At 36.7% G+C, this 17,890-nt stretch overlaps 2 protein-coding genes across 7 annotated transcripts; one reads left to right on the forward strand and one right to left on the reverse strand.

Annotated features, from left to right (window-relative positions):
* The first annotated feature begins 1,332 nt into the window (after nt 1-1,332).
* Nucleotides 1,333-8,736, forward strand: LOC123708445 (mucin-5AC). The gene is made up of 11 exons (XM_045659155.1): nt 1,333-1,400; nt 3,708-3,761; nt 3,929-4,141; nt 4,509-4,577; nt 4,649-4,882; nt 5,047-5,250; nt 5,325-6,081; nt 6,423-6,796; nt 6,898-7,005; nt 7,130-7,318; nt 7,430-8,736. Exons 1-11 carry the CDS (start codon nt 1,352-1,354, stop codon nt 8,359-8,361), a joined length of 3,183 nt encoding a protein of 1,060 aa, XP_045515111.1. The 5' UTR covers nt 1,333-1,351; the 3' UTR covers nt 8,362-8,736.
* Nucleotides 8,737-8,896: 160 nt separating this feature from the next.
* LOC123708751 (rhomboid-related protein 2-like) lies at nt 8,897-17,060 on the reverse strand. 6 transcript variants are annotated; one of them, XM_045659612.1, is made up of 9 exons: nt 15,038-15,227; nt 14,692-14,924; nt 11,717-11,916; nt 11,456-11,550; nt 11,014-11,364; nt 10,692-10,844; nt 10,429-10,604; nt 10,138-10,322; nt 8,897-10,045 (listed from the first exon to the last, which is right to left on the reverse strand). In XM_045659612.1, the coding sequence occupies exons 4-9, from the start codon at nt 11,483-11,485 to the stop codon at nt 9,921-9,923; spliced, it is 1,020 nt and encodes a 339-aa protein (XP_045515568.1). In that variant the 5' UTR covers nt 11,486-11,550; nt 11,717-11,916; nt 14,692-14,924; nt 15,038-15,227; the 3' UTR covers nt 8,897-9,920. The 6 variants fall into 6 exon arrangements, with proteins under 6 accessions (XP_045515568.1, XP_045515565.1, XP_045515566.1 ...); XM_045659609.1 differs by lacking the exon at nt 11,717-11,916; XM_045659610.1 differs by having other exon boundaries at nt 11,456-11,916.
* Between the last annotated feature and the right edge of the window lie 830 nt (nt 17,061-17,890).

The raw sequence follows: 17,890 nt of genomic DNA on the forward strand, positions 1-17,890 counted from the left end.
TTATTATGATATTAAGAATAATAAAATATAATGTAATCGAATATGACATGGTTTTTATTTACCTTCATTACTTTTTTACAAAGAGACTCATTACTTATGTTGAGATCATATTATGTGTGTTTAAATACATTGGTACAAATATGAATTGATAGTAATAAATGTAGTCAGTAAAAGAGTGAAAGAGTAGGGGAGTAAACGCGTATTAAAGTATGAACACGCTAGAAGTGCAAATGAGTCTTCGTAGAATACATCCCAGCCTCCAGAGCAACGTATATCCTTCAAATCGATTGCCGATGTATGCTCAGGTGCCAGCACTTATCATATGCAATCTTGACCCTTATTCACAGCCGGGGTCTCATTGGGTGGCTATTCATATAAACGTTGAAAGAGTTGGGGAATACTTTGATTCGTTTGGACGTAAACCTATTGAAGCAATAGAAGGATTTTTAAGGAGGAATTGTTGCATGTGGAGATACAATAGCCTTACGGTTCAGGATTACCTATCGGCGGTGTGCGGAGAGTACTGTTTGGTATACATATATTACAAGTTCAGGGGGATGAGATTAGAAGACTTCCTTAGAAATTTTACGTGTGACTCAGAGAACAATGTTACGGTGCTAGTAAATGTGTATAGAAATATAATGGACATATAAATAAAAGAATAATACTTGGAATAAAAATGTTTTATTTAAATATGTAACCCTTACATCTAATTTTATTATAGATAATGGTGTTAATGTAGGTTAGGTATATTTATTGTTGTTTGCTTAGACCCATAGGTTAGGTTAGGTTAGACATAATTTATTCTATTTTTCTTTTAGAGCCATAGATCGGGTTAGTGAATGTAGGAAAGTAGATAACGATGCATTCGTAGCTGATAAGGTGGTGATTAGTAAGTAATTAGCAAGGGTTTTGGGAAAGCTATCTCTGGAACGGTTAGAGCTATCACTTCAGGAGTGAGTGCATTCGACTCCACACGGCCTGTTTAGTGGGGGTAGAGTACAATTTTTTTTTTTTTTTTAGGTTTGGCCAACCATGATTTTTACGTTTTTGGGGAACTTTGATGTGAGGCAGTCGCCGGGAATCCCAACTACTTATAATGAAGGCTGACTTGCATTCATTTCTTAGGTCAGTCCAGTTTTCTGTTTGAATGAATTTATTTTCGCGCCGGCAAACGGTTTTGTGAATCATTGAGCGAAGGAACAGGCGAGATGAACTAGAATAAACTAAAAAAATAAAGCTCTTCGCCAAGTGGCCGTGTTAAAATAATATAATATGTAGATTATAGATGAAGAGTCGGCTGTGGGACAGAGGGTCAGTTAGTGTCGGGCGGTCGTGTGGGCTGCACGTCATGGCTACAGTCGCGCCCCTCTGTGCCTTCGTGCTCATAACACTCGCAGGTCCTACGCAAATACGGTCACTGACCCTCAACCCACAAGGATGAACGCCTTATGACCCGTACACGTGAATATCATACTGTGTATTTATGTTTTTGTACTCAATTTCGGTGTTGTTAACTGAACTCTACCGAGAGGCGAGAAGTTCAAAAGAAGTCAGTTATTGTAAGAGGTGTAGATGTAATTATTATTCAGCTAGAAAAATTTAACTTACCCGTAATAGTTAAACGATAATATATCATTTATGTTTGTATGTATTTTAATATTTTTTACATAATTATGTTAAAATCAGCATTGTTACTCAAATTTATACAAATCCCCTGGTTTGGTTTGCATTTTGTTGTTGCTTTATTTGTTATTTAAGAGAAAATAACACATTTCAATTCTTAATACTTTACATGTATTATAATATCAGGAAGATGAGTTTCCACGAGTGCGAAAAGCGTGTAAGCAGTCCTTCAGTCAAAAGTAGCTTTTCAAAAGAGTTTAACGCGCGGGCAGCTCATAGAGTTCTCTTGCGTTTATTGTATATCTAATTCTAATAATACATATATATTACTTAGTCAAATAAAGTAGATTATTGTTAAAAAGTAAAATAGCCTGAATATAAAAATATGAAAATATAAATCGAGCGAGGAAGCTCATGATACGAGCGACATACACAATGGGCATAATTAATAAGTTCCAAAAGGTAGTAAGGACCGACGGGAAGGAAAGCAATAAAAACTTATTTATTTTTGCGGACCACAGCCCCGGTCCACGCCCTTGAAATGTTGACCTTAGGTTTCACAGCTGTTGTTATATTAGTTAGGCCACAACTCGCTGATCTCGACGAATCACTTGTTCAGGTTTTGAATAATTTTATGTTTTTATTGGCTGTATCAAAATATTTAGCGTAACATTATATTATTGAGAATTATTATTCTCTAGATTGTGTCTACCATTAGCGTTGAAACAATATTCTCCAATAAGTTAATGAAGTGAAATCTTGCTTGTGTTATGTTAATGACTCCCGAGAACTGACCCGGTTCCTTCTAACCACACTTTGTTTGTAGTCCACAATTTTAATTTTTTTTTTATTTAAAAAATCCAATAGTTCGACTTCTTAAGCCGCATATCACGCTGCTATGTCAACCACCGCGGTAATTAATGCAGACACCGCTATGTCGCTATGATATGTATATAGTTGGAAATTCAACTTTAACTCCATACTTTAGAGTCCCATCAATTCGTGTTGATCTGAACGAATGACCAGAACGGGAATAGAGCACCGTTGTGATTGATAACCATATTTCATTATTAAATTGCCTGCACGAAATGTAAATCGAATCCCTTACAAATCCGGTATCGGTTTGGTTTCAGCTCAAACGTACAATTGTTTGTTTATTTAAAATATACGTCAAATTTTCTACGATTACATAAGGTCGTTTTTTATAAAAACCCGAAAGACTTCTGTGTGAAAACAGTGTTAATAAAATGTCAAATGTCATTTGTCAAAACAAACAACAACCAAAACAGGCATTCCTTTAATAACTGATATATGTTTAAACGATAAGCAGACAGAATTGATTATGAAACCAGTTTTCGGCTCATTCACGCTAAATAAAATACACGCCCGCGTCCATTGAGAGTAAAACATTTTAAATGGAATTGTTATATTTTTCGTTTTTCGTTGTAGTTCGTGGTTCAGCGGTTCGATTGACTACAGTATGTCGGCGGGTAGCCTTACAATGTTCCCACCGTGGCTGCGACATGGGAAATGATGATGTTAAATGCTGTTTCATAGCTATTATTTTCATAACTGTGTAACTATATCCCACCAAACGGGCTTACTTTTTTCTGAGTTAAGAAAATACTTTACAATACCTATAAATCCCCATTATAATTATGTATCTCGGTTTCTAATACATGAGCCAGAAATGGCAACAGAGAGCAACAACAGCTCTTGCTGGATACGCAATTTAGACAAACCAGTAACGGGAGGGGAATGTTCCTCTTATAGAGTATACATTAAATAAAAATATTTTACACAAATGAGTATTTTGGATCATACTATATATTCATAGGGTAAACGATTCCATTGTAAACGCAAACTTACTCACGGGAAAGTAACGGTCTAACGGAAACCTTTGTTCGTAATTAGCAAAACTTTCATCGTTCACTCTCACACTCTTCTGTACTGTTATTAATTATGGAGGTGATTTTTTTTAATTTAACTACAAACAAAAGTCAAAGTCATAAGGCGTTCATCATAGTAAGATAGTAACTATCATGAACACGTTTATTAAAATGTTGTAATACGATTTTCAGGCAGCTCCGAGAGTGCAGAAAATATATTCAAGTTTAACAAAGCCTTGGGCCATGGTAAGACTATAAACTTTAAATCACTTGAATGTCCGAGACCCGAGGCCGAGATGGCTGACCATCATCGTACACTTCAGTACAACGACGTCGCTTAACGTATCCGTTTATGATGTCATTGAGAGTGTAATGAAATTGGATAAAGTGAAAACGATAATATGACTTTTCAGGTAAAGTTGAGCTGCCAGCGAGTTGCTTGTACGAAGGGCGCTGGTACCGGGTGGGAGCAGTTGTCCGCACGCAAGCAACTTGCCTGTCTTGTGCGTGCGTAGGTGGCGCGCTCTCGTGTCGTCGACGAAGTTGCCCGCCGCTCCCTGCGCCTCCGCCCCAATGCCATGCGCTGCACCGCCGGGACGATTGCTGTCCTCACATTCATTGCCCGGGTAACATTAACTTACAAAATTTGTCAGTGCAGATTTTATCGTTATTGACCTTATTGCCTAAAGTCACACAAGACATACCTACTTCAATAGAGATACTGGGTGCGATTTCTACCAATTGGCAAGTGGGCAAGACTCTAGTGAAGGTGTTTCGGGGGGAAGGTGTTTAGGTAGGTGAAGTCTGTCATGTAAATCAATTATGACGTGTAAACGTTAAATATTGTGAAAATGCGGAAAAATGGACAGTATGCAGATGTAACATGAAAGATCAAGGGTGGGAATTAATGGGCCAAAAGCGTAAAATGACTTTTTGCAGTAGCTTAAGGAAATAAGTGGAATTATATTAACTTGGAAACATATTCTCTTTTAGATGGTGTAGAACTCAGGGCGACAGATGTGTCAGAAGAAATTTTATCTGAATTTCAACATACTACGTTAGGTATGTATATGTTCTTATTTTTCCTCAATATGTGCAATCTTAATCGTAAATTGTGAATGTTTTATTTCCAGCATTACCCGCATGCGTAGAAGGCGGAACAGTATATGCCGCGGGCTCTGCTATGCGCTCAAATATAGCATGCGAGCAGTGCTTCTGCCTCGGTGGCACCAGGCGGTGCGTGCGACCCCAGTGTCTGCCGGCACAGCCTGGGTGCCAGCCTCACCCTACATCGGGGGCCTGTTGTCCCCAGAGATATTACTGTGAACATTCCACTACCCTACCACCTCTCAACAGAAACCCAAATGGTACATTTTACTGGTGATATGTATATAATATTTGTGCTGATGGAATGTATGTATAGAGAAAGTAGAAATAGCAAGTTTTAAAGAAGTAATATAAAAATAATATTTAATCTTTGACTACATTTTATTTTTTTAAATGTCTATTAGTATAAATAAAACTTTCACAGATTGCCAAACAAACGACGGCCAATGGGTTGAGGAGGGTAAACCTGTGGTATCAACGGAGGGCTCATGTACGCAATGCTTCTGCTTACGTGGCCACATTCGGTGCCAACACTTGTCGTGTGCTCCCAGCCTCCAAGGCTGTACTCCACTCGTGCAAGCAGGCCAATGCTGCCCGCACCAGTACCAGTGTAATCATACTGAACAAGGTAATTTACATAGGTTTAAGATTTATTCGACATATTCATATTATATTTTTATGAGTTTCTAAATTACTTTTCAGGTATATCACAAAACATCCTAGAGAGTTTCGTAAATTATTTAGAACAAAGCAAAACTGAGGACAGATCTTTTCATTCATCAAAATCTACAAAACGGGAAACTACGGTTAAAATGTTGAGTACTGTAGCGGATATTATCTCAACGGCAACCAGTGATAAGTTGCCCACTACAAATAGTAATGACAAAGATCCATTTGAAACCAGTCTAAGCACAATTAACGGTCCCGATAATACGCAAACTGAGGAAGATTTCATCAATGATGACACGACAATTACTCAGTTGAGTACTACTGAAGTGACCACCGATAGTTCAACAACAGAACAGCCTGAGAGCTCTGTGAAAATTATGATTAATGGTACTATTAATTGTACTTCCGAATTATCATCGACCTCTTTTTATAATATAACAAGTACCAATGATACTCTCAAAATGCATGCACAGATTCAACCAAGAATACCATTTACTGATGAAACAGGAATTGAAGCTGAGACATTTTCAGCTAATGAGATTATAACAGAGAGAACTCATAGCCAACAACTTGATAATACTGAAATCTTTGTGATAAACGTGACGAGTTCTTTAAGAACAAATGCCACGTTCCCTTCACCAGCTGTAGTACCCTTTTTGTCCACAACAACTGTACCTACGGCTGATCCATCTATGCTAGCAGACTCACATAATATCTCTAAGAAGACTAAAGAGGACGCTGATTATGATTATAGTGAAGCAACTCTACCACCATCACTCCCCAATTTGAAGTAAGTAGTAAGTGCAGTCTATAATTAAAATACCGACTAGTAAAACGAAGATTTACAAAATAAAAAATGTTAAAATAAAAGTCACTATATCATTTTGGGGCAGAATTGTATAATTGGAAGGAATATGGAGACGGATCACCTCACGCCCTGGTTGTACAAACCTTGTAGAAGCAGTGTTTAATTAATAGTTTTCAGCTGAGCTGTCGTGTTGAAGTTTCCACCACGAACTTAGCCATATTTTGTTGTTAATTTAATAAATCACGGGGAGAGGTGACAATTTGATGACTCTTTGTATGCCCAAAAAATATGATCATGTATTTTATTATCAGTTTATGTTTTAGAATTATTCCATTCGTAGCAGCAGATGCTGTGGTTGATGAAGACTTGTCTGCGAAAGAAAGTTCTTATCCTGTGATAGAGAAAGAAGAAAAATTTCCCGTATACAATTCAAATAACGACAGAAATATATATTCTAAACGGCGTGAAGATGTATATAGTCCTATACAATATCCAACATTTACAAATAAAAACGAAACGGAATATATTTTCACTGATCAACTAACAAAAGATGTCCAAAAACCCATGGAGTTCACAATTGGAGCTTCTTTTATCAACGCAAAGGAACCTAAACCTGAAAATAACTTACCTGTCAAAGGCAACACAGAATCGGAAATGCCGACAAAGAATCTTTTCTCACCTCCTATTCAAACTGAAGGTATTATACATTAACTCCACATTTATATTTCTCGTTACTAAATAAATACTAATCCCCAACAAATAAAATGACGAATTAACATTGCGTAAAACCATTTTCAGGAGGATTCATCCCCAAAGGACCTAGTATAGTGGATGATTACTACGCACTGTATCCCAGTACCCCATCGGGGCCTCACTTTACCACTTCTATGGGACAAGATCGCGAAGGTACGTTCAAAATATTTAAAAATTAGATATCTAATAAGTAAATTTACAGAAAGCGATTTATAATAATTATTAATATTTGACGTTACTATCTATGTAATATATATATTTTTTTTTATGTCTTAAGGAAAATGTAGTACAAATGACGGAAGACGAGTAGAGGACGGCGAATCTATAAACCAAGCTTGTTCATCGTGCATCTGTGCCTGGGGCGAGCTTCATTGCTCGCCGTTTCCTTGCAATGTGCCCTCGGGATGTTTCCGCCAACCACCCGGGTCGCTTGATTTATGTTGCGGGGAACTTATCTGTGAAAACGGTAACTCTTTACATTAACATAATGTATTAAATAACATATAAGGCGCTAAAACTTGTTAAGATGAAATGTTAAGTTAACAGTGAAATTTGACAAATGTGATTTTAATTTCAGGTACAAAAACCAAGTATACAGAAAAATCTCAACCATTAAACTCTACGCATACAATTAAACAAGACGTAAATGATAGTAAAAATACGAGCTTAATCAATATGGCAGAGATAAGTATCACCACTACAAACTCGAAAATTGATGATTCGGATGAAAATGATCTATTGGTAAAGATTCAAAAAGTTAAGCAGCAAACTACCCCAACGTTTAGTTCAACCACTGTAAGGCCACAAATGTTACCAGTGCAAATGATTCCACCTGAAACTCCACAAACGCAAGTGAACGAAACCAAAGCTCAATTAGACGAGTACGAAGATGATGATGATGCCGATGAAGGTTTTTCGCTCGGAAGCGTTTTGCAACTCCTTCTCAGCGAAACATATGAAACAACTTCTACAGCACCTTTTAAGAAAATTCCGTCAAATGTAACTCCACTTCCATCAAAGAGATCGACAAATCCTCCATCACCATTTACCTCCGCGACTGAGGCAAGAACAACAACAACAACAACAAAAAAACCATCTGAATTTCATCAAGCTAATGAGTATTCCTTCATTCCATCTAAAACATTTAACACCGTAAATAGAATAGATCACTTGGTACTTGGTGAAACGACTGCAATTAGAAAATCAACACCTCGTCCGTCAACAACAAAATCTATCACCTCAACACAAAAACCTTTCATAAAACCCACTCAGCGACCGATAACAACCAAAACTGTTGAGATAACAAGTAAAGGACATACGGGACATACAATGGAAACCAGGCCACCGAACATGGTTCCGGGATTGATACCAGGTTTACCAAAACTAGCTGGATGTAATATATATGGGCGCATGTACCGCGTCGGGAGAATAATTGCGGAGCTGTCGACGCCGTGCCAAGAGTGCAAATGTACTGAGCTAGGAGTGCAATGTAGACAATTAACTTGCTAAGGTTCAAAGACTTTCTTATGTGCTATCCGAGGCCCGGGACTGATTTTTTGAGAATAGAAAAGATACAATTCACGCCTAACATGCTTTAAAAACTGCATTTATATTGTATGTGTAAGCTAGTGATAACAATTTTAGTCTTAAGATGTGTAAGACCAGTGAGGGTCTAGAGAAACAGATTTTTTTATATATGGTTTCATATTAAAGTATGATTTGGAGACTCGGAATTACACGGACATGGAATTAGTTGTTGATTAAACGTATTTTTATTTATATAAACGGAAGTGTAGTTAAGGCAATGTTGAACCGACATTGTCAGGTTTGATCTCAGGAATGGAAATAATTGCATATGTACATTATGTAAAGCAATATATTAAATTGTATAACATAGCCGTGACACGACATGTAATAACTCCATTTTGAATAAACTGTTTCTCTTTCCTTAAAACGTAACGTTAGTATTTTTTATGGTGTATATAATTAATTAAAATTTAAATATCTTTTTAACAATCAAAAATGAAAGAAAAAACATTTTAGAAAAGGATCACTTTTATTGAAAATATAAAAAGTACTTTATACTAATAATAATATTAGGGCCTGAACTGGCAACGAGTCGTTTAATCTATAAAGAGATAAATTTTGGACTTAGTCAATAATAAAGACTAGATTAATAATTTCTTTGGTAATCGAAACACTTACTTCTATTTATGTACACTTTCAATTCCTAAGTCGCTCGAGCGTTTTGATACAAAACACAATTCTGAGATTTCATAGAAATCGCGTTTTCAAACTCCTGATCCTGACGCCTGACTCTATTAGTTATCAAAACCGAAATATCTAAGTCGAGTGATGACACGTTCGACACTATCATAAGACGTTAAAATCAGTAATAGCATATATGTTTTACAAAAAATTATAAAGTTTAACATTTTATTTCAAAAGTCAGGCTTTTAATATGGAACGTACGATATAACCTTACATTGTTATGTTTATAACATAATAACTACAGTATATTTTCCATAAAAACGATGCTAATGGTGAATTTATCTCTAATCCTATTTTTTTAAACCATGTTACATACAGATTTAACGTACTATTAAGACATAATATCACACACAAAACCTCTTTCAGAGATTAGTAATGTTTTTGAAGAAGTACCTACACTTAAGTACGGAATTAAGTTAGACCTATCAGAGTCATCGTCCAAAATATGTCTGACTCACGGGAAGACCTTTCCAACGCTCGTTTTGTAACAATTTATATAAACACCGGGCCTTTACCAACCAAAAAAATACTAAAATCTTATTATTGGTACAACGGAGAGCTTCGATGATTCAATAGTTGTCAATAACACTGTATAGGTGTAAAAAAAGAATAAACCTGTTCGGCAGAGGAAATAACTACATGAAATACAGTTTTACAAATTATATCGTTAAAGTTAAAGTGACAACTTCTGTCTGTGTATGCTTCAGTCTCGATATGTCTGTCTACCCTCATATCTAGGGAATCGTCAGTAGGGAATTGTAGCGCATCCTCTTCATCACGAGGAGCGAGAGCCGGCTTCAGCTGTAGTGGTCTGCGTCGTACCAGTACGTGAAGTGTATCGTTGCCGACGTCACGGCCACCGCTACTGCGCACATTGATAATATTTTGCACCATACTATTCTCCTGTCGCCGCTGTTTTCGCCTGAAATGTAAGACATCAGGAAATTAACTCTCTGTGTTTATTTAACATATTACATAATGTATATGTATTGTCAAGAAAAATTTAAAACTAACCGTTAAAAATGAGAAAGCCGAGCGGCAGACCAGAAGCGGCGCCGAGCGCATGCGCCGCCCACGCCACGTGGTAGCCCGAGTCACTCGTTCCACCACCTGCCCGCACTACCGCCCACCACACTTCTGAAGCGCCTAGCACCACGACACTCAGCGGTCGGAACCACCATAGAGGGATGTGGCCGAACCTGTAACGAGAAAAATGAATGATTCCAACAAAATAGGCAAAGTGTAATATTCTTATAGAATATTACGACATGACATTATAATAAATCATTAATTGCCAGTATTGACCTCAAACACACGTTGGGCAGGTGCGCCGTGAGAAGCGCGTAGACAGCGGCGGAAGCACCCACGACATGCACCCGTGGTTGCAGCGCTCCCGTCCCTAAGGCGCCCGCCACTAGACCGCCGCTCCAAAGGATCGCCACACGTGCCCATCCTTGTTCGCGCTCGAGACGCCACCCGACCTATTCAAGACCACGACATTTTGACTTTTAATATTCAAAAATTACGACACACAACATGTTAATAAAAAACCTCGTATATATACTCACTGCCAGAGCGACGAGTGCGTTGATAGCGAGATGGGCGGTGCCGGCGTGCACGCAGCCGTAGGTGATCAGGCGCCAGGGCTCCTGCCACCATGCTCCCGGTGCCCACTCTAACCAAGCCCGCCATTCTCTGGGTCCGCACAAGTGCAATGCCGCCTGAAGTAACAAAAGCAATGTACCAAATTTCATTTCTACCAACTAATTGAAAATTAGCCTGAAATTTCCCAATATGTATTGTTTTCCCTAATATTTCATGGTAACTAATTAGTATTATCCCGAAGGTCAACAAATACGTCATTCGCTTGCAAATAATAAAATCACTCACAATAAAAATGATAATGCTGATGATGAAGTATGGGGGCCGCAAAGCTTGAATGAGTATTTCCTTTCGTTTCTGAAACTTGGTCTTTGCTTGTGGTTTTATCACCGTCTTGCTTAATGAACATTTGGATTGTTTCCAGACCCCGAGGGTGAGCCCAGATTGCAATCCTGACTTTTCAGCCTTTCTCCCAAGCAATCGACGGTTTTCGCCGGGGCTATTGCTTCTGCTATCAGGACCAGGGTTCAGATCTTCGTTCTCTATCCAGGCTTGTGCCGAAGATGCTTCAACTGGTAATATTCTTCGTCCTTGGTGTACTGGTACTGCTTGGTATTCCTCCCTGTTGATTCGCTCCACCTGTAAAATAGTAATTCGTTCCATTCTTAAAATCTATTACTTTATTATGACTAACACTTTTAGTTCTTGAGAATAAAATTTATATACAGACCTCTTCGCAATCCTCCGCGTGTGGAGCCATTATTTTCGGTCGATCCTGTTCTCATCTTCCACAGACTCCGATGCTCAAACCATTCCTTGGGGCTCCTGTTGAAGCAATGAAGCACGTACATGAAACTAGCTCAATTTAAACCACAGTTGGGGAAACTCTCGATGGAATTCCCTCAAAATATTGTTAGCGGGAAACTGGCTATTTATGTATGTAGTTAATTGCGGTCAGTAATCGCATCATCCGATGCACAGATTTACATACAGCCGAATGGCGAATGGAATGATGTTATTTTATACGTCAAAACGTTTTATAATACTTAAGACCATCAGTCCTAAGTTTAAGAAAATGACGTCGCTTTTCAGAGAAGGGTGATTTGACACTCCCCTGCTGCCTAGCTTCTCGGACACGGAGATTCTTGATCGCGTGATACGCGTGACCTGATAGGCTACTTTGTAGTAGTTCTATAAAGAAATAAAAAAACATATTAAACAGTTTCTGAATTGTATATTTAGTGCACAGTGGTCTCTCGTAAGTCAAAAATGCATAACATTTATCTTTATTTAATTACGTCTGATTAAAATAATTATTTTGATAACCATTTTTTGTTCTATTTTTTAAATATAAACCATATATTTCCAATTAAAACATAAGTATTAAGATTTGTATTATAATTTGATTCAGCCGCAAAATTCACACTCTTAAAGTTAGCATATAAAAAATCGAGGAACATAAATAAACAAAATAAACACGCATTTTAATTTAAAAAAGAATATCAGCGGAGACAAACGATTTTGTTCTTGCAAGAAAATTTTGCGGTCGCAATACAGGAAATACCGCTCAGGCGCAGCGGCTAAGGATGGGCTATTTATATACTCATCTAATAATTAATTAATTATTAGCTTGTACTATTTCCTACAGATCGTAAAATTGCCATGAGGAGCGACACGTGACGAGCGGAATTCCGAGTTATCCTTCTATAATTTAACTAACTTAAATTAATTAACTTTATCTATATATATAAATGATCCCTATTTCCCTTGTTCACGGCATCACGCGTGAACTGCTGGACCGATTTCGCTAATTCTGTGTTTGTTATAGTCAGGAAAAGGGTCTTATATCTATATATCTCTAAGAAAAAAAATTAAGAAAATTGCTCGGAAAATTAAAAAAATTAAGAATACTTTTGTTACAATGGCAATTTTTTTTACATTTCATTCAAACTTTTTTAATGTAACCTTATGGCGTTTGACATAACATTGACAGAATGCGTGCTGCTGAAAGTATCGTCAAAGAGGACGTAAAAAAATAAATATTGTTTAAAACAAATGCTTTGTTGGAAGTTATTATATTGATAAAATACATATTATAAAATAATTACAGTCGCTAATTGTTTGTGGCATTAATCTTGGAAATCCATGTTTTTCACATGGCCAGTTATATGTCGGAATATCAACAAAACTATTTATATACGCGCCAGAAAAATAAACAAAGAATGTTGTATATCATAAAGCATTTTAGGTTAATTATACCAATGTGAAATTAATATTCATAGTTAAGACAAGACAATGTCTGTCGGGTCCGCTGGTAAAAAAAAAAGATGGTTTGAGGGCCTATTGAAATTCTTAAAATTCAATGGTTAACAAATGGATTTTATGCAGAATACAATATATCTATTTGGTTCCGATATCATAATATAATATTGGCATATCTAATAATATCAGCCTTCTCACTGCTTCTAATTGTCTCAGTTTAGGCACTATTCTTAGGTTTAAGTTTTATGGCTTTGATGATGAGTTTCTCTACCTATCATCTATCGTTAGATTCCCACATCTCGAATTATACATGGATGGATTTATTAAGTAATTACAGGAAATAGATAATGAATAATATAATATAGTAGTAAGTAAAAAAAACTGCAATACTGAGGGGTCACTTCTAATGTTTTATATAATGGTTTCGACGGCAACATCTTTCTTGACTGTCAAGACGCTTGCTATCGTCCAGAGCGTATCGATAATGTGGTGGTGGATTTCGATGTTAACCGCTTGCTTAAATATGGTCCACCCACACCAAACAATGCCACACCCATTCTAATGAGAATCTATTGATTCAGTAAGAGAAGCACTAATTGGTTTAATACAACAACGGCCTTATCAAATGTCACCTAGTTATCAGGTACCACGCCTGTTAGAGATATATAATTTAATGATTCGAAAAAATTTCTCATTCTGTAAAAAAACTTATAATATGTTCTTACAAAGTGTTTAAATTATAGTGATTATACTTCATAGCAAAGTAAAGGTTTTACTAAATTATACAAATCATAAATTTTATATAATTTATAAAATATAGATCATTCCAATGTTCAGTCTAAACGGTCATAATATAATATAAAATACATTTAATTAAAGCGTGATTAGAAAACAATTTTTTTATGAACTTGTAGAGAGATATCCAAATATGTTTTCTAAGTATTGAGGAAATGCAAATCCATATTATATGTAATCTATTCATATAATAAAACGTATTATCTCAAAGCAGACGCTGTCAATATTTCAACAGCCCAGCTAGGAAAAGCGAAGGACGCCTTGAAAGACGCGCCCGCATACAAGTGATTTAAATCATTATTCTTACAAATATGGTAAAAAATTAATCGCATTAGGTTTATAAAAGTCAGTCATTTTGATTTATCTAAATTTAAAAAGCAGTATAATTACTTGTTTGAGTAACTTGCCTAATATATTTTCGTACTGTTTAATCGTGCTGATCAAAAGCTACAAAAGATAAAAGTAGTTTTACAACCACCGTCTAGTAAATATATATAAACAATACGCCTCTCGAGCGAATGTTTTTCTCGCAATTTTCGAGTGGGTACTTCTCGATCACACAAAGGGTACATTACTGGGCTGAAATTTGAATAGAGCGAAATGAAACAAAAACCTAAGTTTGCAGAATCTAAAAACAATATTTATGTAACTTTTGTGATAGTCTGTGCAAGTACGTTGTTTGGTAGCCTGTTATCATTTTGATTTAAAATTTCCCTAATAAATTATACGACGTCAAATTCTATCCGTCAAAGAATGTAAGGTACATGTGGTATAAGGTCCACGTGCGAGTGTTATCAATTTAATATAGTTAATATTGCACAGATTGATATGGAGATGACCAAAACTATCTTTTGGCCTAATACACTTTTACCAATTTCTAGAATAACATAAATAATGAAATCGACTTACGATAATCTGTTCTCAAGCTTGATCACGCCAGAAGTATTAATCACTCCTACACAGAATTTCGTGGCATAATGCAGTCCACCACATCGGATAATGGACACTGATAATTATTATTCGAAAAAAAAAAATCTTTCTGTAGTAGTTTATTGCTACTGACGTCAGGCGACATGCAAGGTGGGCTTGCGAGTGATCGCTGCAGCCGTCACCGTATTATGGGCGCCGCGGCGTACTCCACGCTGATAACAAAATTGTCACCTATTCACTTGTAATAATGTGGTATACTGATTAATCGACAATTCGTTGATCGTGATTATTATTGCAAACCATTTGAAACCATTCACGTACTTACGTAGATATCATCTTGTGTAGTAGATTTTTGCACTTTATAAAACACTACTTGGATGTGTTTCTACTTTTGTAGTTTGATAAGGTCTTCTTTCACCGATTTATAGCGGGCGGATGCAAACAACGTTCGGTCGGAGTATTGCCAGCTGATTTGCAAATGTTATCTCAATTCGGGTGTTATTTCGGACTCGCTTTTAACCGTTGTGCAGTACTATTGCAGGGCATAGTGCAATCTAGTTCGAAGATTATCAATCGCTCACGTGTCGTGATAATAATATATATTATATAATATTGTACACGCGTGTAGAGGACTGATTAACATTTATGCATAAAATATTACTTTGAGAATATAGATTACGCAATCGAATAAACAAAGTCATTCAGACGCCCAATTCAGACAGAGGGTCAATCTGGTAACCTGGTTTTAGACAATGTGGGCATAGCGACCTACAAACCCGGGCGAGGTCGACGCACGATAACGCGTGATAATGAAACAAATCGCGAACGATGGAGTGGGACAGAGTGACGTCATTGTTCTTTCAGGGAAGGAAAATTAATTTAAATTTGATAGATTTATCATGTTAAAGTTAAAATTATTTGCCGATGGACACCAAGCGTGTATACACAGTTATTATTTCCCAAGTCTGAGGTCTGAGGGCTCGTAATTACACGCATCGATCGGAGCGCCCTACGAGGCTTTACGTCTCGTCTGCGGGACTGACTGCACTCCTCATTATAATAATTTACTTCCGCTAATTGACTGCAGGCTGCTCGCGTCTACTTCATGTCGTTACTGCGGGTTTTAAATCCTGTCCTAACTCGCCACCGATTTCGCAACATTGACTTAGCGTTCCCCACCTGAACTATATTTAGAGTATAATGCGGTTTATTACGAGTACATGTATTTGGTTACGACGAATGTGGTTTGGCTCTAAGGTTAAATCGTTAGCCGGTTATTTTTAGGTTATGATTGAATTTAAAAAATAATCAACGTTTAAGACAGGTAGACTCGCAGGATTGATTGTCGTGAATCACGGATGATTGTTCATACGTTCAAATATTCAAAGTTCTGCCCTTCGTAAAAACAATGAAGACTGTTCGTTGATAACCTTCTAGATAACGAGTCAGAAAGTTGGAATGAATTCAAGACTTATTGCGTGTAGCACGCGCACATTTTACGACACTAGGCTTACAATAGAAAACTTGCCTTTAAGGGTTTGCGATTAAGAATGTGATTTAACAAGGTAATATTATTATGAAAACCGTCTTCAGGCTGTCTTGAAGATAGTTAATTCCAAACGAGTAGCTTATCTTTAATACTTCTGAATACAAAACGGTTTATTTGCAAACGACTAGTCACGTAGCATACTTCCGCAAACAAAGTGGCCAACATGTGGCACACACAGCGATATCGCTGCAATTCAAGATGTCGTTGTCGTCTCTTTTCTGCACACACTCAGTTTACTTATCAGAGCGAGATAGGCGGAAGGAATATAAGGATGTTATCGTATTAGACCGCTGGTCTCCTCGGCGCTAATGGGTGACCCACTTTCAATGTAAACAATAGGAATTGAGTCACCAATACACTGACAGTTGTGACTTAAAAAGCATGGCATCGCTATAGCACAGATGGAACTTAAAGTATGTTAAATGGCTTAAGCCGTATCGGGGTGGTGATAGAAAGTTAATTTGACAATTATCGCTTAAGAAAACAGGAAATACTTTAGCGAAAGTCGATCCAAAAATTCATCTTTCGTCTAACATTCTTAAAAATTATTATGGATATCTTGACGTCTACTTATATTCATTTCATATATCCTTACCCAATAAATAATATGAAAAATGAAAAACCTATCTCCAAACATATTAAGCAAGAAAAACATTTTTTCAGTTGTAGTTGTGACAATTGACAGACGGAGAAAAAAACAAAATTCAGATTTCAATTTATCAATTAATATGTGAATGAAAATGCGTTTATCAATAGACATTTAAAACAGCAAAGTACTTACAAGGAAACAAAGAGAGGTTTCTCCGCATAGCAGTGTGCTTATCTGAAGTCTGTCTTGTGTATGGGAGGCACTACTCACTGCACAAACAACAATCGCACATGGGCGTCCCGGCATCATTACCCGACATTATCCATCGGGAAACCGGGATCGAGTCCTCTTCTCGAGAGCTATGAATAGGTTTTACCTACTTGTTTACAAATAAATTATGGGCGACGTCGCGACGGCGGGGTCATCGGCCGCAGCTGCGTTGTCATGGCAACGCCGCGCAGGCAGACTGCACTGAAACATGACTGAAACTCCTGAATTCTGTAACCTTAGTACTACCGGGGCGCTAGCTACGCCCAAGGAGCTTATAGATTCGATAATGCCCGTCTCATGGGTAGAAAACCTTTTATTAAACTTTTCCAAAGCACTGTGTAATAATGTTTTATTTCTTATATGTAGTAATTAATCACGTTATATTAAATTATTTATTGTAGAAAAGATTATTCAAATATAGATTCAAATCAAAGTCTCTAAAAACCTTTTTAGTTTTGACTCACAGGTTTTTATGATTTTTCTTCATAGTATGCAAGTAATAGTATTAAATAAGGAATAATTGTTGTGAAATATTATATTTTCTGAGCTTAAAGTTTCCAATATATGGCTGACATCTATGCTCGTCTCTGTAAATTAGCATTTTCTGTATTAGTGTTCTTACTTCGAACTAGATGGCGTATTTCAACGCAGGATAAATGATTAATGATAAATTAATAAAGATAATTCATATTTATATTTTGTTCAAAATATAATATTTTCATATAATATAGAACAATAGCGTTTATCTGCATTACCTTATATGATTGCGT

This window comes from Pieris brassicae, chromosome 4 (genome assembly GCF_905147105.1).
Source record: "Pieris brassicae chromosome 4, ilPieBrab1.1, whole genome shotgun sequence".
In the NCBI taxonomy this organism is placed as follows: domain Eukaryota; kingdom Metazoa; phylum Arthropoda; class Insecta; order Lepidoptera; family Pieridae; genus Pieris; species Pieris brassicae.

Bases quoted from the DNA above. Each gene is read 5' to 3' on its own strand.
- LOC123708445 (XM_045659155.1), top strand. From the start codon at position 1,352: ATGGCTACAGTCGCGCCCCTCTGTGCCTTCGTGCTCATAACACTCGCA. The intron at 3,762-3,928 runs GTAAGACTATAA...ATGACTTTTCAG, and splicing joins TAACAAAGCCTTGGGCCATG to GTAAAGTTGAGCTGCCAGCG. The intron at 4,578-4,648 runs GTATGTATATGT...TTTTATTTCCAG, and splicing joins ATTTCAACATACTACGTTAG to CATTACCCGCATGCGTAGAA.
- LOC123708751 (XM_045659613.1), bottom strand. From the start codon at position 11,485: ATGGCTCCACACGCGGAGGATTGCGAAGAG. The intron at 10,845-11,013 runs GTGAGTGATTTT...TTGTTACTTCAG, and splicing joins TCAGCATTATCATTTTTATT to GCGGCATTGCACTTGTGCGG. The intron at 10,605-10,691 runs GTGAGTATATAT...GGTCTTGAATAG, and splicing joins ACGCACTCGTCGCTCTGGCA to GTCGGGTGGCGTCTCGAGCG.